At 34.2% G+C, this 22,116-nt stretch overlaps 1 protein-coding gene across 2 annotated transcripts in view; it reads right to left on the reverse strand.

The window, feature by feature from the left end:
- ZNF385D (zinc finger protein 385D) overlaps positions 1 to 22,116 on the reverse strand; it is an 817,460-nt gene that overhangs the window by 609,633 nt on the left and 185,711 nt on the right. For both annotated transcript variants that reach the window (XM_087430608.1, XM_087430607.1), the window contains exon 2: positions 11,139 to 11,357. In XM_087430608.1, coding sequence (XP_087286734.1) covers positions 11,139 to 11,357 — 219 coding nt within the window. The remainder of the gene's footprint in view (positions 1 to 11,138; positions 11,358 to 22,116) is intronic.

A 22,116-nucleotide genomic window follows, 5' to 3' on the forward strand; every position in this document is an offset into this window, starting at 1 on the left:
ATGGCTTTTATTTTCTGGAGAGCCAGATGTTAAACATTCACTAACATACCACTGCATGCAACCATTTTCTACACAGTTGTTGGGCTCCCTGCTGACCTCTGATGTACAAATCTTTGGCTGGTAAATTCATGTTCTGTTCTCTTGCTTTGAAAATGCTACCATGGAGAATGAGCTACGTACCCCCTGATTGAGCCCCAATTCTCTTCTCTTTGGTACCATAGTCTCCCTTGGGTCCAACTAGGACTCCCATTGCTTGCTGGATTTAGTGATCTTACCTGTAGCCATTGCCCACATGACCAGGTCTTCCCTGAGGCCATAAGCCCATCAGGCAAGCTCACAGCCAGGGCCAGCCTCACAGCCTGTGACCTGTTCAGTCACACAGAGCTCCTCACTCACAATGGCCTGAAGCCTGGTTTAATGCTCTACTGTCAGCATCCTGAATTTCTTAATAGATTTTGAACAAGTGACCACACATTTTCATTGTGCACTGAACCCTGCAAATTATGTGGCTGGTCCTGCTCACAGTGAGCATCCTCAGCTATATTAATAGGAACTTCTGGATACCTTTTTACTTCCACACCACGTGGGAGACATAGGAGAGTTGCAAATTAATATCTAAATATGCTAATCATGGTAGCTCTCTCTCTAGTGATTGAAATGTTCCTATTTGGATCATTCAATCACTTTTAGTGTTAATATTCAGTTTTTCAGCTTAATCTCTAGTTCCTCTGCTCCTGTCCAAGAAGGTTTTTGGTACATGGAGCAAGTCTTATGTGAATAAATTGAGAATAAGGGTGATCTCTGGCCTCATGATGCTGGTTCTTGAGAATATGTTGGCTGATGTCTACTGAGATATAGTTGGTTGGATGCCCATCCGAGGGTATTCTGCAATGTCTGCTGCTGAAGTCCTGTTGCTATGAGTGAAGCTCATTTCATTTCCATCTAGATCAGAAACCAAGATATCTGTGTGGCTAACCTAACCTTATATTGATTTATGTTGATGCTACAAACCACTCTACATCCCTGCTATACTATTGAACCAAGATGAGGTCTAGGATGTGGGCTTTCCTTGCCCCTCACCATGCCAGGCCCTATAGCAACTCAACCCAGCTAAATAGGGTTTCACCATGTAGGGAAATAGGGGAATATCTGAGTCTCTCTTCTCCATCAGAAGGGAACAGAGGAAAGCTCTAGCATGCAACCTAAGCTCTCTTTTTCTGATCTGTTTCCTTGGCAGAAACTCATCAGACAAAGTAGAGTTATTCTGGAGTCCTAAATGAAGCATGAGCCAAGAAGCTCTTTCAGGCCTTGATGTTTCTGTGAATCTCTCTAATATATCTTGCCACTCTGGGACTTCTTATCTCACTTCCAGTTTTCTTCTATATCTGCCCCCCGTCTTTCAATTTTAATCTCTTTCAAAATCACATATGATAAACAAATATATTTCACATAATAGAGAATAATTCAGGAATAATTTAGATATCTTTATTCTGCTTCAAATTTGAAAATCCTTCAACCGTTAGATTCCTAACAGGACCATATCTCCACAGGAAACAAAGAGCATTCCTCCTCCTGTGATGTTAAAAGAAATATGTTTTTTGGTTTATAAAATTTGATTGCAATTGAACCTCAAAGAAATTAATACTATAGCATATAATACTTGGTGGTGGGCTTTTATATTAAGTTTATAATAAAGGCAGTCCTTAAACAGTATAATGGGGAAAATGCATTGGGAAAATTTTTAAGCATCATTGAGTAAGTCAATCAATCTCATTATGTGATGGACAATGACAATGTTATTGATAGCTTGGGAAAGAAATTATTTAAGGATCAGATACATGGGCTGTAGGCGTCTTTACTTTGATTTTTTATTTCCATCTCAGAAATATGATTGAATTAAAATAGGCCCAATGCTCATATTAGTGAGAATATTGTATATTAAGATATTTCTGGAACTAAAGAAATATCTCAAGGAAATTCTATTTTACAAGAAAAAATACTTTATACAAGTAGGATTAAAAACCTGATAGCAGGAATTACAAGCATTGGGACACTTTCATTAGTCATGTTGCCAAATGGAGCCCTTGACCAGTTGAGTAAATAAAATGTGCCTGACAGGATTATAATCATAAGTTAATATTTATTGAGCACCTATAAGATATGTGAGGCTTTTCTGACACTATTCTAATTTATTGTCTCAAACGTTTAGGCACTCCTGACTAAAAGATTTAAATAATGAAGAGAAAATGTTCCTACTTACATAAAATTGTGTTTTTCAGCATTAAAAAAATAGATTTTGAAATTAGAGTAAGTACAATTCTAAACCTCTTATTGTCTTGATAAAAAATGATAAAAATATTTCTCAATTTTCGTTGAAATAAAATAAGGATAATATAGTTTGTTGCTAACGTTTTTCAATTTGGGTCTCTTTTACGTTTAATAATGGATGAAGTAAGCACAAGGAAAGGTAACAGTATTCAAAAGAGTATTCAGATACCTCAGGGTAAAAATCTATTTATCAAGTATCAACTTTGAATTTTAGATAAGAGATGAAATGAAAAGAAAAAAAAAACCTAAAGACTCCCTGTCCCAGTAACTCTCTCAGGCACAAAGATATCCTAGAGGTAGGGACTCTAGCACATATGTGACCGGTGTAGGAAAAGAGAAAAAGAAACGCGACAGAATACTCGGCATCAACATATATTGATAATTGCACAATGAGCATTTATCAGATGAAAAATAAATGTACTTCTGGGAACAAAATAACTTACCACTATATGAAGACAACATCCTCAACAACTGAAAATGTAACAAGAAAAAAGAAAAATATACAAAATATTGCTGAAGGAAGTAGTTTGGGATAAAATATACACACTTAGACACTCTTTCATGATGAAGCTGTAAAATTTGATGGTCAGAATGCTAAGAAAGAGCAATACCAAGTACAAACTGTGGTGTACATAACCCTCCTGCCCTGCACAGGTGGATTATCTGCTCCTCAAATTACCTCCAATGCTCAGAACCCACTCACAACCACCAGAGCTAGATTCAGAGGGTGATAGCCATTTGGTTTCATGACTTGTAGATCTATGAGAATCCCTAACACACTGCTGAAAATATAAGAAGAAACACTTCGATTAGTCTCATGGGCGTGCAATTAGTCTTTCCCCAACACATGTTAAAATAAAAACAGATGGTCACTAAAATGCCTCCATAGCAGAGCTTTTGTTGCCGACAGAAGTATGTAAATTAGCCCATGGCCACCCCATTCCTCTTCCTCCTCCGTTCCCTCTTACTGACTTTCTATTTCTTCTCACTAAATGGTCTTGGAGAATCCTAATTAAAGGAGTTGGAATGTATACCCAGGGAATCTGAATTTTTAAAAAGCACTCAGTGTGATTCTGAATCAGGCAGTCTAAAGCAAAGTTGTCTTTACTGAAGATTCCATAGGTGAAATGTAAGAGGGAATGAGAGCACACATTACAAAGGTAACAAATTAAAAATTCATGTGAGACGTGTCCGTTCCCTCTATCCTCTCTTATCCTTGACGCCATCAAGATATTCCCTTTCTGACCTTTCTGGCTCGTGTCCCCAGACTCATTTTCTTTCCACCTTTCCACTATTAGGCTGGACAGGTCAGTTATGCCCCAGCTTCTAACTGCAAACCAACATAAGTAAATTCATCACAGTGTTCATCAAACAGTGAGCCCCACCTTTAAGGCTACTTCAGATTAACCTTAGAGCTATTCTGAAGTTTTATTAGAAACCTAAGTTATAGAGCCCATTTTTCCACCTTTGGATTTTCTTACTTGTGTTTAGATTCAGTGTTTTACCTCATTTTCATCCCATTTCCTTTATATCTTCCAGAAATTCCTATTTTACTCTTTGCAATGTGCACTGTTGCTATGGACTTATTTACTTTTGTTCTCAATTTCTTGTGTCACATCATTGCAATTTTGGAAACAAGGATAGTAAATACACGTATCTGGGCTACTACTTTTGAAAATTACTTTCTTATCTCTTATTTAAAGATTTAAAATTAATATTTTAAAAGTCTATTTAATGAATTAACCTATGATACCATCTTAAAAACACATACATGCTCACACCATCACTTAGTATTTTTGAGAAACAAGCACAAAAAGATGAGGCGTCCCATCCTTGGGGTGAAGCTATAGAAATTGGGAAGCCAATTTAAATAGGGCTGGCCTCCAAATGCAAAATAACTTGTTCAGGAAAGGAAAATTCATACATAACAAAATCCCACCTTGGGAGGGGGTGGGAGGATGGACAAAATATGTGAAGGGGATTAAGAGGTACAAACTGCTAGTTATAAAATAAATAAGTTGTGGGGATGTGATGTACGGCATAGGGAATATAGTCAATAATATTGTAAAAGCTTTGTATGGTGACAGGTGGTAACCCAATTTATTGTGGTGATGATTTCGTAATGTATAAAAATATTATAATGTTTTTAATGTTTTACACCTGAAGCTAATATAATATTGTATATGAATTAAATTCAACAAAAATAAAAGAATCTCACTTCTATTACCAACTAGCTCTGTTATCATGGGCAAACTACTTTTAGGGGAAACATAGAAGAAACAGAATAAAAGTGAAAAAAAACTTGTACTTTCAAACCTAAAAAGTAGAAAAGTGATTATTTTCCTAAGATTGGAGGGTAGAGAAACACTAGCCTGGAAGATGTTGCTGCTGGAGGTGGTTAGTGACTGAAAGAGGCAAAAGGTGAGGAAACAAGAGGTAGTTCCACCTGTGCTAAACAGAATTGAGGTTCAGATGCCCAAGTTATTCTGCACTCTCCGTTTATACTACCACTGCAATAAGCTCCCAATTCCTGCAATTCTTCAAATTCCCCAAACACATACGCACATATACACACAGAGAATCACAAATGGAAATCTCTTCTATCCCAAATAAATTCCACTGTCAAACTAAATGAAATGCACTTAATTCACTTTTTTTTTTTTTCTCTTAAGGCTTCCCTTAATGGTTATTTCATCTAATTTTTCATGGATAACAATGGTTATGAAGAACTAGAGTATACTTCTTGGGTACAGTAGCCTACCAGGGTGGTCTCCAGATGGGTCAGACTGAATTATCCGTCTCAGATTGTAAAACCTCACCATTATCTCAGTAAAGAGGGGTTTCTTAAGGACACAGATTGGATAAATAAATCTCTGTGTTGAAAAAGATGATGTCCTTCAATGGAATTAATATTAAGTCCAGGTGAAGCAAGTAGCTGGTGGCTAGAACTCTATCCCTTTTGAAATGGTCAATGTGTTTTCTCTTTAGGGAGAAAAAAGTTGAAAAGCAAAGCCACAAACCTGCTCAAAATTTGAACATGGTAAAATGAGCATTTGTCATTTTCTCCCATATTTTTATCCTTCAGTGACAAAAAAGAAACTTAGATCATTCAAACAAGAACAAAATGTCTTATTACATAATGTTGGGAAATTCAATATCAGCATTTTTTCATTGCCTCCCCTTGGCTGATATGGTCGATAAGAAAGAAGTATGAACAAGCCATTATTCTTTATTGCCACGTTGAAATATGTCATATACAATATGGATAAGGTATTCTTAGAAAAGCAGTTATCATTATTATATAAAATGATCCCCAAAAGGATCACTACGAATGCACAAATATACTGGCAAGTTCTAATTAGTCTACTGACATTCTACAAAAGCACAAACTGTCCTTGGGGACTAAAGATGAGATGAATTTATATATAAATGAAGAATTTATATATAAAAATAAAGCCTTGAGGTACCAGAAAATTCTATGAAGCTATTTTGTTTTAACTATCACTGTTGCAGAAGAAGGAACATCTTGTAAATTTAAAATATACTAACACTTTAAACCTCATCTGGGACAATCGATGGAAAGAGGAAAGAAAATGGACCAGTGAGAACTAGAAAGTAAAATTTTATTTAGCTTTGGTGTTAAATAAAAGAAAATTTGACGCTAAGAGGATAGATAAGGACGACAATATTCTGGATTTTTGTGCTACAAAACAATGCACACCAAAAGACTCCAGAATACTGTCAGATAAAACTGAATTATTTGATAGCAGTTTCAGCCCAATAAACATAGAAAAGCAGGCTTAATAAAATAACTCAAATATGACAAAGATAGTGTGAATAAAATAAAGCTGCCACAATATGTCAGCTTATTACTCAATCTTTCAGCAAGCATTAACAACAGCTTAACTTTGATGAGCACATGAAATTGAGTTAAATTAGTTGACCATAAAACTTTAACATCCTGAAAGTTGTACACTTTGTAATATATTTCAAAATGCTCCTATGAATCAAAGAAGCATTTTTATTCTAATCTTCAAATTTCTGTTTTTGATAAAACCCTTACGATACTTCATTATAATGTTAAAGTTTTTCCACTGTAGAATATATCACATAGTTGGAATGCAAAATGACGAATGTGAGCAAAATCTAAACATTTAGCCAGAACTCTCAACTCCATTATTAATTTCTTTAGGGTAATTTTAAAATATGCATTCATAAAAAGGTGATGATCTGCAAACACTATTATGTTATAGTGAATGCAATACCATACATATAATACTGCTGACTCATATTTATTTGCATACCTGGGAGAATCCTGACAAAAAGTTTAGAAGTAATTACTTTTGTAGGATTCTTGGTGATTTTTATTTTATTTTTGTACATTTGTGTACAGCCCAGATGGGACAATATTATTTTTATCATCAGAAAATAATCGTTATTTGCAAAACTTAATTTCCTCATAAATATAAAAATCAGAGACCTTTTCCAAAAAGGAAATTAATAAGCTATGCAGTTTATACTGGAATTTCTTTGGTTTATAGTTTTCACGAGAAAGTGAAGCATGGAATCTCTGGAATATGATAAAGTCTACACATTTAAACAACTTTTAATTATAGAATACCTTTCTGCCACTGCTGTATCTCACCTCATCGTCAAAAAGTGTACTAACATAAAAATAATTGTATTTCTGAAATGAGAGAACATACAGTAATATGTTACAAAATAACCTGTTTACATGGCTCTATTTAGTCTGCACAAAATATTTCAGCAGATTTGGTGAAGATAATTGAAGAAAACATCAGCTTTGTTGTAATAATGTAAGTTAAGTGCTTTAAAAAATGACATAAAGTCAATAACATGAGAAAATACCCAAATGTATGCCATAATTTTGTTGACAGTAGAATTTAAGTTTACCAGGGAGATTAGTATGTTGCTGATAATGTAGACATGGGCAACTTTATGGACAAACAGAGTTATTTGGCAAGTCTCTATTCCCTTTGATTTTTGGCTATCTTATTTGTAAAACAGAAGTAATAACACTTGCTTTGCAGAATTGTTGGCTGGGGTTCAATAGATGATGTGTATAAAGTACCTGGAACAATAAATACTAGTTCACTTTTCATTCCTTTTCCATTTGTGATGATAAATCTTAACTCACAGACATCAAATGGAAAGTAAATATGGGGGAAAGTATTAAATTTTGTTGCTTTTGCATAATGAAACACATTATACATATTACTTATTAAGATATAGAAATCACTGGTGGTAGCTTAGATGGCTTCCCAGGAAGCAGACTCTGAGATGAAGATTTTGTGGGCGAGTGGTGGACTAGGGATCTATACGTGTGAGGCACGAGGGAAACAGGACAGGGTAGAGGGTGAGGTTGGACTGTGACACAATTGCAACAGTGGCATCTGGAAATCTGAAGCTGGAATGGCCTGTTGGAGATGTTCACTCACTTTTGAGGCAAGGAGCTGGGACTTCCTGCGGGCTGCCCTCAAGGAGGAAGAAAATTCAGGAGAGGGAGCTGCTTTGGCTGAGGGCAATGCCTGGGGAGAACTCAGCAGGCAACACTCCCACCTCTGCAGGAGGGACCTGGGGGGCTCAGGCCAGCATGCACTCAGGGGGTGAGCATGTGTTCTACACAACTTTACTTCTGCAGGGAGTGCAGCACTGTCAGGAATTGAAGTTATGTCTTACATGTGGGAACAATGGCCTCCTAATTAACTAGCACACACGATATATTTTTTCACTGTGAGCTTCAGAACATTTTCTCTAATAAGAGAGATGACATGAGAAATGCCAGATTTTGCTCAGAAATACAGAAACCATATTTCAGATACAGTGATTGTCTCTCCTGTTCATTCTTGCTCTTTGTAGTGTATATTAGGATACGCCTCTAGGCATGCAATTATACAATGTTCTACAATCATTCAAGATAGAAATGATATTTTTTTCCATTTAGATAATCCTGAATGAATAATAAAAACTTAGTTCTGTATCTATTATTTATTTTATTTGAACCCTTAAAAATAAATTATGTACAGGGTTGGATGAATTCAGGTAAACATCTCTATTGCCATATTTCTTTTCTTTTTTTTTTTTTTAAAGATGCAGTTCAGGCTGCAATTCAAGTAAACTTTTTTTTTTTTTTTTTGAGGAACATTGGCCCTGTGCTAACATCTGTTGCCAATCTTCTCCCCAAAGCCCCAGTACATAGTTGCATATCATAGTTGTAGAGTTGTAGCTCTTCTATGTGGGACGCTGCCTCAGCATGGCTTGATGAGCAGTGAGTAGGTCCACACCCAGGATCCGAACCAGTGAACCCGGGCCACTGAAGTGGAGCGTGCAAACTTAATCGCTACGCCACTGGGCTGGCCCCCATATTTTTTTCTTGGCACTACTTTATTTCCCATTTGAAATCTAAATTGAGGTGAGGATTTTATGAAGATGGAAGAAGTTCAAGCAGTCATTTTTGCAAGTGTGCCTATTCAAGGAGAAGAATAAAACAACTCCCATATCTTCCTCTAAATAAACTAAAAGTGATAATTCTCGACCAAGAATTTATAACATCCATTCTTGGGAATTCTCATTTTTAACTTGATCTCTGTGTAGGTAAAGGAATGACCATTATTAGGTGTCTAAAATTTGGAATTGGGCTCCCTTTTTATTCCCGACAGGCCCGAAAAGGTATGTTTTCAGAGAAAGGAGATAGGGGATATACAAAAGAAATAATATGTTTCTATAGTAATGTAAAGTACTAACTAAATTGTGAGATTAATTGCCTGCAGTTAGATCCACCTGTAGTTAAAGGTGAAGGCTCCTCTGACATATAATTTCAGGCCAAACTAATATGACCTAAGCCAAGTACTTCCCTTAATTCATAGTTTTTTTTAATGACTTTTACTAACATGATGAACCTGAACAAAAAAAGCCTTGGGAAACAATAATACAAGTAGAAAATGTAGCAATAAAATTTTGTTAAACACCATATTGATCAATGCATTGCTGATCAATTCATATGATAGAATTTTATTTTTTTATGTTCCCTTAAAATGATATCTTTCTTTAAATAAAGAAAGGCACAGTTTCTACAGACTTCATTGTGGGAAGACAGTAGACTTTAGTAGTGCAGGTATTTAAAGGAATAAGACCTGAGCTTGATTGCTAGTTTGACCATTTAATAGTTGTGTGACCGTCAGCACACTATGCAATCCATGTTATCCTTGATTTCTACATCTGTAAGAGGAAGATAATGGCAATATCTCTCTGGTTATGAGGAAAAATTAAATAAGAAAATGTACATAAAGCCTTTAGTACAATGCTAGCCCATAATAAGAGCATTGATATAATTATTTTAAAATATTCAATTTGAGAAAACTCATTTCTATTATTGTGACTGGAAATTCTTTGACCATTCTAAATTTTGTCTGGGACTAGCTCTGATTTGAGTCTCCAAGCCAGGCACGTCTTTTGTCCCAGTCTTTTTCTATGATATCATTTATTACTTCCCCAAAGGAGATTTGTAAATATCAAGGTAGGTGAAGTAAAAACACCAAAGCGGACACCATTACCACCAACACAAAGAAAAGCAACTTGAAATTGAGTCATACTGTGCCTAGGATGATTTTACCTAACTGTCTATGATAAGGAATAGATTTGCGTTAAGCAGTTCAAAATAGAGACTGAAATATATATTTTTAAACATAACTTGATAAGTACATTTGCCTTACTAGTTCATCTTTTGCCTATAGAATTTAGTGGTTCTCAATTACTTTTTGGTGACTCTTTTTGTTTTTTACATCTCTTTGACCAGCAACATCCATGATTAACTATTTGCCATACAATATAAAGAGAAATACAGAGTCTTTTCTATTAGAGTATTCCAGCTCATTCATATGAAAAAGCACAAAGCAAGCTGGAAAGAATTTCCATTTAAAAAAACGTACTGTTTTTTTCTTCTCATTATTTGGTGGCCTTGAAGCAAACCACAAAATTACATTAAAAAATCTCCATGATGTCAAATATTAGGACAGATAAAAATTCAATCTCATTTTTAAACGTCATTAAAATTTAGATAAAATGTATCTTATTTATCAAACATGAAACATACAACCAGAAAACAACATTGTAACTCTTTATAGTTGCTTCCAAAGTCACTACTGCAAGAGTCTACCCTCTTCTCCCTCACTTTTCCACGGTTTTTCTAATAAATTTCCATTTGTTTCCAAAAGTACTTTTGTGCTATTTTTAAAATCTATTTACTTCTAAATTCAACATACATTTTAAAAAAGTAGTCTAAAGTGATTAAACAAATCATTAATTCCCATTAGCAAATTTAAACAATTTGTCTGTACTAATTCATCATATTTTATTGGTTAAAACACCTACTTGAAAAGATATGTATTTTTTCCAAATCAATTGCAATCTTACTAACTGAAACCCCTAACATGCAAAAAACAAACAAAAAATATTTTTTTGTATGAAATGTAAAAATACGTTCGTTTCCAAAAAACTATATTAAAGGCAGACATCAAGGAATTCTAACGTCAACTTTTTCAAATTATAGCATCAAAATCACAATTCTAATACAGTCAGGTATATACAACAAACAAAATTTAACTTTTCCATCCAAAAAGCTGTGAGAAATTATTTATTTTAATGTACGGTGCTGATAAAGATTTTGTTTCATGTTTTGTCTTGCTTTTAAAAATAGAGATTAGCCCATTCTTTTATCTTCACATCTACAGGTACACAAATAACCTAAGTTGATGATGTAAAATTGAGAACACACTTTTAGAAAAACTTACCATTGTCATTTTTCAGCATCCCATTGCTGAGTTGTTTTAATCTCTTTTGATGTGATTTGCCATTGTAGTGGATTTGTGCTTGAGTGGCCGAATTCAGCTGAATGTTACACACGTTGCACAAAGTGAAATTGGCATGTTTCTTTTCTCTTTCTGTTTTTTCTTCAAAGTCATCAGGTAAAAACTCTGCCTCACTCTCTCCATCTTGTGCACACGTGAAATCTAGAGGTGCAAAGAAAGTTATGAACAAGCCAGTGAAGATTTCTGGATTCCTTCATATTACTAAATGAGTAGCAAAAAGTATTGTTCTAGACACTTAAAATTCAAATTTTCCACTTACTCCTGTTTTAATAGGTTGCTTTCATACTATCAAAGTGGGTAGCCTCTTTGATAGAATACAAACAGTAAACATTTTACTTTGTTTTTACTATGTCAAATAAGTGTCCCACAAGTGGTTAGCACACAATATCTCATTTAATCATCACAACAATAGAATAGGCACTACAACTTTTCCTATTTCATAGTTGAGGAAACTAAGGTTTAGAGTGGTTAAACAACTTGCCTAGGGTCCCATGGTTAATACACGGTATATTTGGGATAAGAATGCAGTTTTATTTATCTCCAAATCCCAAGTTCTTAATCATCTTGTTCTCCTGCATTTATTCTTGTATTAGATATTTCCCTTTTGATTCAACTAAATAAAATTCCCTTATTTTTATATTCCTTATCAATTAAATAAAGTCACTTACATCTGGATGGACACATCCTACACATACAAAAATGCTACAACTGTTTCAACACCTAAAATTATATTTTGTATACCTGAAACACAAAGGAGGTTCTGAATACCCAAGATAGCCTCATAATCGGGGTGCAGAAAAGTGTGACTGACCTATGTATTACATAGGGACATATTATTTTTGGATAAATGTAGTTTTTCTAGACTCAAATCTAAGAGCAAAGCACAACTGACAATACCAGCATTTCTGGCCTTAACATGGCAATAAGTAAAGTAGCTATTGTAATACATATCTTACTATTCATTTACAAGTCATTTAAAATAGTAATGGCTCCTTAAAATAATAAATAATAATAAAGGAATAAAAAATAATTTCTCTGTGCTTTCACTACACAGGCCTCTGCAGAACTCTTACGGTCCAGACATGATTTCTCCATTCCAATTTTCCATATTCTTCAAGGAGTTATTTTATAGTCTTTGGAAATATTGGCAGAGAAAAGCAATCATTATTTTAACTTGTATTTATCGGCTGCCAATATGTGGCAGGCACTGTCCTAGGTGGTGGAGATACACTGACTGACGAGCAAGACAAGGATGATTCTCGCCATTATACAAACTTACTGGTAATGATGGGAAGGGCATGGCCTTTGGCACAGGCAAATGACATAACAAGTGCCCACATAATTTTAACAATATGTAAAGATTAGTTTGCTAGTAAAATTTTAAAGAAAATCTAACTGCTGAACTCAAGCCAAACACCTAATACTTAAATCTCTTAAAGGATAAAGTATCCAATTTCCAAAAGGAGTAAAAGATTTTAAGTATATAATTCATGCTTTTGTGGGGACTAATTTATTTAAAATGTTAACGTCTTTCTAAAAAAGAAAGTTTATCTTTCTTACTCTGGTAGCCCCTATTAGAATAATATTAAATATACATTTTAAGTGGTCACATTTAAAAGAAAATCTATAGGTTTTGTAAAATGATTACATAATTTTAGTTGATGAAAAATATATAAACACATTAGCTTTTCTTATTTTATATAAATAAAGCAATTTAAATATCTGCTCCAGGTTGTATTCAGAATGTTTCAAAACTACTTTTTTTGTACACTCGATCTGTATTTTTAAATTCTTTTATCTCAAATATCATTAAGTAATAAAAAAGATTAAGTAAAAGATGGTGTATATAATCACTGTGATATTGTACAGCCAATAAAAGCAGATTGGGAAAGTTTTATAACATGGGAAATTCCTTCTGTGTAATAAGAGAAAAATAAACACAAGATGTAAATTTATGTATAATATGTTCACAACTATGTAAAACACAAATAAGAGAAGGAAAAGATTAGTAGTAGTTAGGGCGAGATTAGAGTGGCTTTTTTTACCCTCATCTTTTTCATATTTTCAAAATTTTACATCATCACCACTTATTACATTTATTGTAAAAAAAGTAAATCCATATATTTGAAAGAAATAAGCCAAAAAGAGAGGTTATATCCTACAGAAGGAATGGTTTAGATGTGTCAGAACTAGGCGAGAGTACACAGACAGTCCAAGTACATGAGCCTGCATGACTCATCATTTTTGCTAAATATATGCGAATGTTTGAAAGGAAACATTTTCTTCCCTGATTCACATTTACACCTTGACCATAAAATAAGAATTTCTGTCAACAATTTAGTAGGGGAAAATATTGGAGAAGAAATTTCTTCCAAGGCTGTGAGATTTATTTGCTTACACGTGGGATGTTCCCTGATCCCAAGAGAAAGTGAAGACTACGTCACCAGAGGAAGAATTAATTTTGCGCTGGGAGGGGAAGGGGCAAGGACTACAACTCTTAAAGGAAATAGAAAGTAAGAGATGTTAACCATGTGGTATGAACACTAGGAGAAAAGGGAATATCAAATAAATTCTTGTGACTGGGGTGTGACATCACAAAACATTTATAGATTTTGCAAGGAAACTGCAATGTTTCAAATTGCACTCTCTGAAGTAGGAGGCAATATGCGTAAATAATTTTTACTCCCAATATGGTAAAAGTATCATTTAAATTCTGGAAGGAAATTTTGGTTCATTTGAGTTCCATTGAGAAAAAATTCAGTGGTCATAGGCTTTAGGTAACTGGCTTGAAACCCAAAATATTTTATCAATTTGTCCATATATTTTTTCCATCTAACCTCCATGCCCAGAACCACTAAGATACTGTGAAAGTCTGTGGCTTAACGTGATAATGTGGATCTAGACTACATCATGTAATAGATTCAAGGACTTTAATTATCCTGGGAATGATTATTGTAGGAATGCTTGTGTGTGTTTTGTAATTTTGTAGATATGGAGCTTAAATTAATCCTACGGAATCATAGAAATAATTAAAAACTGGCATATATAAAAGAAATAATCTTTGGTAAGCTATATTAAACAATGTATCTGAGCACAATTTGAGAAAAAATAAAACTGGAAACTATTTTTCCTGGGAGGCAACATGGTTCTTGCAGTTGACTTATAGGGGATTGTTTTAATCCACTTGAGAGCTTTCTAAGACAAAAGCTGAAATATCACCACTTGTACCAATGCACCAGCTATTGTTATCAAGACTGCCCTGAATGTGCTGATCTTCTCTTTTCCTCCCCATCCCCAGGGAAACAGGCTATAACCTTGGTGGATCCTAAGCTTGATGTAACCCCACTGATCAATAATAAAAAATTGGGGAACAGACACAACAGCCAACTGAAAGAGCTCTCAATGATCAAAGCTGGAATAACAACCTAAATAACATGTTATTGGATTATAACCCAAAGTACAAAATAAATATCAATGAGTACATACTAATATAAAAAATTAAATGGGGAAGATACAAATTCCCATATAGAAGTATTCCAAATACTTTAGATGATACTCCCGTCTCAAGAAGGGATGGAGCATAACTCCCTGCTCCCTAAGTGTAGGCTATGCTTAGTGACTTGCTTCCCAATAGCACAGTATGGAAAGAAGAAACAAAGTAACTCTACCGTGGAGAAACCTGACAAACACTACCTCAGCCACAAGTGTAATCAAGGCTAACAACAGTGATAAATCATGTTGATAGTGTGTATCCTTGATATGGTGTGCTGAGAACGGCACTTCACCTCTGCAGTCTTCCTCACAAAACACATACTATCTTGGCTCTGTATTTCAAATTAGCCTAAAATTACATTCTTACCTTCTCAGTTGCCATATATGAACTTCAGCTGTAAAGGCTTCACATCCCTGAAGAAAAAGCCTAGAATTCTCCAGCTGCCCTGCATGTGACTGGGGAGGTAAATTCAATTCAGAAAGGAAAGGATGGGAAATCCATTATGGATCATGGTTCCAATCCATTTTCTCCAATTCAACTTTGCCTGCTAAATAACTAACCTACAAACCCACTAAGAAAAAATCTAACACACTTCAGCTGAGTTTTTGTGTCTATTTACGATTGGTTCCTATCAAGATGAAGGATGAGCTATTTTCACACACACACACACACACACACACACACACACACACACACACTGTGTTATCTGACCAATCTCCATATAATTATGAATTCATAAATTTCATTTTTTGTTTAGTATTTCAACTTTATCACAACAATCAGCAATCATTAGTACAAAATTAAAAGTATCTAAAGGAGTGTGTATTAGTTGACAACCAAACTTAATTTTATTTAGTGGAAAACTTTCCCCACAAATAAATTCAGTGTTGTATTTCAAAGTTAACAAGTCAGTTTCTATTGTTTGGCTCATGGTTGGTTTTATCCTTTGTTCTCGGATCTGCTACCTTGTCAAAATGGAAAGCCTCTGAAATCTCCAAGAATCTTGAGGTTCCACGATAATTGAAAATGACAATAGATGACTTGCTGCTAACAGGTAGTTTAGAGCACAAAAAACCATATTTTAAAAAGAGTTTTACAAATGACCTACAAAGTTGTACAAGTGTAAATAGCATAGGTAAACCAAACTAAAATATCCTTGTGTTTGCACTGGCTTCTCCAGCCATAGAATTTTTTTTTTTTTTTAGGAAGAGTGGCCCTGAGCTAACATCTGTTGCCAATCTTTCTCCTTTTTTTTTTCCTTTTTTCTCCCCAAAGCCCCAGTAGATAGTTGTATGTCATAGTTGTACAGCCTTCTAGTTGCTGTATGTGGGACGCTGCCTCAGCATGGCTTGATGAGCTGTGCGTACGTCCATGCCCAGGATCCAAACTGGCGAATCCCAGGCCGCCAAAGTGGAGCGCGCAAACTTAACTGCTACGCCACCAGGCCAGCCCCACATAGAAATTTTTAAAATGAGGTAGACAGGAACTTATAAGTGTGGAATGTATTTAGCAGACTTGCTTCCATAAACAGTGACAGAACCAATACTAAACACTGACAATCCCTTTACAAATCTTGGTCTGACAGTGGATCTAGCAATCATTTTTCAACCAAATGAAAATAAAATAAAAATTTGATGTACAGATATTTCACAGTCATACAGTTGAAAAATGACTAGTTAGGGTGGATGGCAACCAGCTATTTAGTAAAAACAAAACCAGAAATCTTAAGTCCATTTGATAAAAAGCTTTAATTCTTTGAGTTTTAATAGTATTTATACAGAAGACAACAGGTGATAAATTTTGGCTATTTCTTTCAAAATCAATTTCTTTGAGAAAATAAAAGTAAAGGTCTAAATATTGCCCAAATGTAAGACAAAGTTTGTTCTCAAAAATTCTCTCTCTGAAAGGAGGAATCTACCGAAACTGAATTCCTTATAGAGTCTATTATAAAAAGCTTTCTCAATTGCTTTACTGTGCAAAAAAAAAAAAAAAAAAATTACTCTTTGGGGAGAACACATCAATGTAGACCATTTCACTAAAGGGAAGTTGTACTTTGTACAATCTGTACAAATTCTTACAGAGTTTGTAGTTCTTAGGCAACTTTTCTTGACTGGGTCAATAATAAAGAAGGTAAAAAATATAACAAAGATTCAGGCATTATTTGTGAGGATATTATCTCACAACTGCAACTTTAATTTGTCATTTTGAAGAAACTTTTCAAAGCTCATCTTAAAAATTAGTAAAATGTTGTGGAGATCATTAACAAGCATTTATAGAATGAAATGGTTAGAAAAAAATACGATACTACTGTCATGTGATTGGATACTGGTTACTTGGAATAAGATTTCCAGAGTCAATATCATAAATGGATTTTAAAAGCACTCATTTAATTCAAAATAACTTACAAAAAATGAAACTATTCGGTGTTCGAAGGTGGTTCTAGTGATGACAAAGACATTGTTGCCAAAGGTGCCTGTGTAGAGTTTAAATAAAGTTGCTTCATGAAATTAGGGTCATAAATGAAACTTTACAAGCTAATATTTTAAAATCAGATCCTCATTTTTAAAACTTATAGAAGAAAAATCAGCCATTCTTTTGCCTTCTTGGTAGAAAAAATGAGGGATTAACTTTTATTAAACATTTCCTTATATGAGGATTTGTATGGTATAAATTACATCTTTATATTCTTATTTATATATATTCCAAATGTGCTGCAGGAAATCAAATGAACTGTTTTATGAGTGGATTTTGCTCTATTTTTAAGATCAATGTAGGGAAAAAACATATTACACTACAATGGTTAAATATTAAAGATATATATAATATATAAATTATATTTATAGCATGTCATCATTGAGAAAATTGTAGATCACAGCATTCTTCTACATTTCACTTTTAAAATTGTAAATAGTCTGTAATTTGTGCTATAAAGTACCAAGGTAAGAACGATTTTGCATTGATCTTAGTCTCCACTAGAGTGCAGTATGAATTTAAAATTAAAACTACAGTATCTGGAGATTCCCATAACACTAGGCATAAAAATAGCATTACTGTAATTTTGTAAATATATAATACATACTCACATATTTATAAACACAATATTCAGCTTTAGTGGCATATGTATGCAGAATATCTAATGAATTCCACATAAATTCACCAAAATATAGGCACAAAAATCAGACTTGAAAGATAAATTGGAGGAAAGTCACAGAAAAGCAGATAATCTAAATCAATCACCATATGTCATCATAAGTTCTTTATTAATAAGCAGCAATTGGTTCACATAGTCTCCTGACTTAAACATCACTCTGGAACTTTAAAAATGAGTACATTTTAATTAGTAATATCTTACCTTTATGACAGGAAAAAGATTATAGAAGATTACATGAGACAAATCAAGGTTAATGGATTTTTATTTCAATTACAGTTTTTATTACATCACAGCATCAGACTAAATTTGTCAGCCTCAATAAGATTATGGTTTTCACAAGGTGATAGAACTCTTCCTGAATATTCAAGGATTCACATACAAAAATTAAACCAGGAGTAGCAGGAATAGATACGGAATGAAACTTTTAAATATATTTTTCCCTTTTTTAAGCAGTACACTTTTAGAACTGTAAACTCAGAATTAGAATTTCTATTTTGAGACCTCAAATAAAGAAAATTCTACCTTATTTTTCAAGTGACTCATCAGGAAATATGGCTAGAACATCTTTGAGACCAAACAAGAGCTAGATGTTTTAATCTCAAAAATAAAAACAAAGGCAATTATTTTTTTTTAAGTCATTCTTCATCTAGAACCTATATTCAATAATAGGTCAGATATATCTTAAATTTCACTGTAATCAATGTTATCCCTCAAAGTTTCAAAGTCCTATAAAATGTATTATCATTTATTATTCTTTTTTACAAACAAGCTGCTAACAGTTTCCTATATTCTGACCTGTTTTTCTTATTTTAGGAATCTCTTCCTGAATCAGTCATGTCCTCAAGGCCTCCTTGGCAAAACACGACCCTCTGGATTTATGCCACCCAGGATCCTTGCCATCCCACCAGGGATGTTAAGACTGAATTATGAGCCATGCCCTTGAATTCTCAGACCATAGTTTTTTACAAGGCTACTTTAAATACTAACCCTGTTCCCTTGAGATTGCAACAAATATCTTTGTGCTTTTATCTGTACCCTACTTTGCATCTAAAACAGCTTATATAAAGCTTAAGAGTGGTTTGCCCCAGAAAAACTTCTGAAGACCCAAATTAGAGAGAGATTATTTTGGCTTGTATCTGGTGAAAAGCTACATCAAGAAAAGAACTAGGAATCCTAAGGATTGTAGAAAAGTGATTCAATAAACATATTTTAAGCATCTCCTCTGTGTCTAGCACTCTTTTCGGCACTTGGCATATTAGCACACCACGTAAGTAAATATCCTAGATCTCCATGGAGTTTGAGAAGAGGGTGAAAACATAGGTTATATTGACTTTAGGATGATTTTTGATAGTCAGTTACATGCTAAGAAAGAATACAACTGTGGTATTTATTGTGAATAAGATGTGTCTTGCAAATTCAGCAGTTGGATGCTTAAGTTGTTCTTTATTTTGAGAAACAGCTTTGTTTTCTCTCTCATTCATCATGCTTAAAATCCCAGGATTTTCTTCTTTTTTCATAGACTCTGTCTCCTTAAAATATATTTTGACATTTCAGTAAATTCAGCTGTTGTCTGTGTCTAGTCTTTTTGTAATATGGATTTTCTCATCATATTACCTGCATCCAGTTTTTCCATAAGCATTCTTTAAGAATGACATAATTACTCTTAGTTCTATGTTTCCTTTCACATTTTCCCCCTCTCAGTATCAGAGGAGTAAAGCATGTACTATTGATGATTCAGAATATCTTCAGGCTGCTTGAGAATATTTTCTCATATCAAGAGAAAGTTCCCTGATAAATATATGCATTCCAACTGTGGCAGGCATACTCGATGATGGCCTCTATGATTTCCACCTCCTGGTAGTCAGACATTTTCATAATCCATACCCCTGGAGTATAGGCAGAAGCCGTAACTTGCTTCTACCAATAGAATATGGTATATGATGGGATGTATGTGGTTACACGGACATCATTATGTTACACAAAATTGTAATGCCTGTTTTGCGAGGAGAGACTCTTCTTTGCTAGCTTTGAAAAAGCAAGTTGCCATGTTACGAGCCTCCCTACAGAGGGGACCACTTGGCAAGGAGCTTAGAGTAGTCTTTGGTCAACAGCCGAGAAGAAACTGAGGCCATCATAAGCAGCTGAAGGCTACCAGCAACCATACGAGGGAGGAAGTGGTTCCTTCCCAGGTCAAACCTTATATGAGACCACAGCCATGGCTGATATCTTGGTAACCAACTTCTAGGAGCCTGAAAGAATCAAAAGGGCTGCCACAACCTCCCTTCATCAGCTTTCTTATTCAGGATTTCATATAGCCATTTGCCCTATGACTCAGCTGATACAATTTGTTGAGAGCCATTTTGCTCCAAACCTCTTAGGCCTACAACAAGTAACTGATATATCACTGAGTAATTTAACTCTGAGTCAGAGCATTTTAACTAACCAATCAGATGATACTTTACATTTCACTTTTCTCTTTTTGCTCATCAGCTGCAAGCTGACAGAGGACCCAGCTAAGCAATGTCTAGACTCCTGATGCTCAGGAGCTATGAGATAATAAATCTGTGTTGTTTTAAGCCATTAAGTTTGCTGTGATGATCTTATGCAGCAATGGATAACTAATACACCAACCAACACTTCTGTATTAATTAATAGTGAAATTAGGAATTAACTCAAATTTCTAAGGATATGTAATTGTTCTTCAAGAAAAATTCCCACAATGCTTACCAGCTAAGATTTTAAAAAAGGGTTTAAGATATTTTTTTCTTAAATGCTTTAAAACATCCCAGCTGTATCCCTAACCTCAGACATATAAGGCATATTTGAGTAAAACAGATAGAAAAATAAAATAATTTCCCTCATGAAGATCTAGATAATCTGATGTACATCATGCAGACATTACTAATCAATTACGACACCCTTTCCTTCAGAGTCTGGATTTGGTTTTCCACACTCAACACATCAGGGTAGGGATCCACAAATTGTTCAGATTTTCCATATAAGATGAAAACTTATTTGCTAAACTAGACATGTTGACTAATATATCACTATCAAATTTGACTTATAAGTAGAAATCTATTCAAAAAAGATGAAATTATGTAGTCATTTTTCACTGTAGTACCATTTAACATATAGTACCATTTAATATATTTTTTCCATTATCTGAATGATAAGTTTGGAGATTGTTAATTAAGTTTGTAGAACTCAATAGTTCTAGACCCTGTAAAAAGAATCAAAATTGAAAATGACTTTGTTAAATTATAGCAGTTATCATAAATAAAAAAGTAATGCAGGTGGTAAGTTTAAGACAGAAAATAACTATACAAATACAATAGAGTTTTTTTTTTTATATATGGAAGACTTTAACAAAGATTGCCTTATACTCACGTTTCTCAAATACGTTATACTCAGCTTTAAGTTCCAAATAGAGTCATGATACATATGAACACAGGTCTAAGAAGAAGTGTGACAGACCATTAAATGTTAGAGAGTAGATTTATAAATTTAAATTGTAAGAAATCAGGTTCCTTAGACCTAAAAAGACCAAGAAGAACCTGAATAACTATCTCAAAATATATAAAGGAATATGATTAAATTGAAGGTGGTTTTCAGTTTCTGTCCATTTCTATTAATGAAAGAAAAATAACACATGAGTTTAAACTACAACATGAATAATTTGGCTTCATACAGTATTATTATTAAGAAAGAAGTTCCTTCGTTAGATGTTTTGCTTTTCTTTTGTTTTTTAATAGATTTTCATCCATCTAGGGTAGTTAAAATTAAATCTTTTTAAAGGTAAAAGGATGGATTCTGCTCATTTCAAGTGCTTTGATCTCCAGAGAATGAAAAATTTTACTAACAAGGATTCTTCATGAAATGAAAAGTTCCTTATAGGGTGGGCCCAGTGGCGTAGTGATTTAAATGCGCGCGCTCCTCTGCTGGCCACCAGGGGTTCAGATCCCAGACAGGCACTGAGGCACCGCTTGTCAAGCCATGCTCTGGCCGTGTCCCATATAAAGTGGAGGAAGATGGGCACAGATGTTAGCCCAGGGCCAGTCTTCCTCAGCAAAAAGAGGTGGATTGGCATGGATGTTAGCTCAGGGCTGATCTCCCTCACACACACAAAAAAAGTTCCCTGTAAAAGTATATTTATATTCTACCATTAATAATTATATTTTCATTTAAAAATAATTTTAGTAGACAAATAAATTTATAATTCCCTCTTTGAATGTTGCTTTATAATTGAAATGAAATTT

This window comes from Ceratotherium simum, chromosome 5, assembly GCF_057802395.1.
Source record: "Ceratotherium simum simum isolate JZ-2026a chromosome 5, ASM5780239v1, whole genome shotgun sequence".
In the NCBI taxonomy this organism is placed as follows: domain Eukaryota; kingdom Metazoa; phylum Chordata; class Mammalia; order Perissodactyla; family Rhinocerotidae; genus Ceratotherium; species Ceratotherium simum.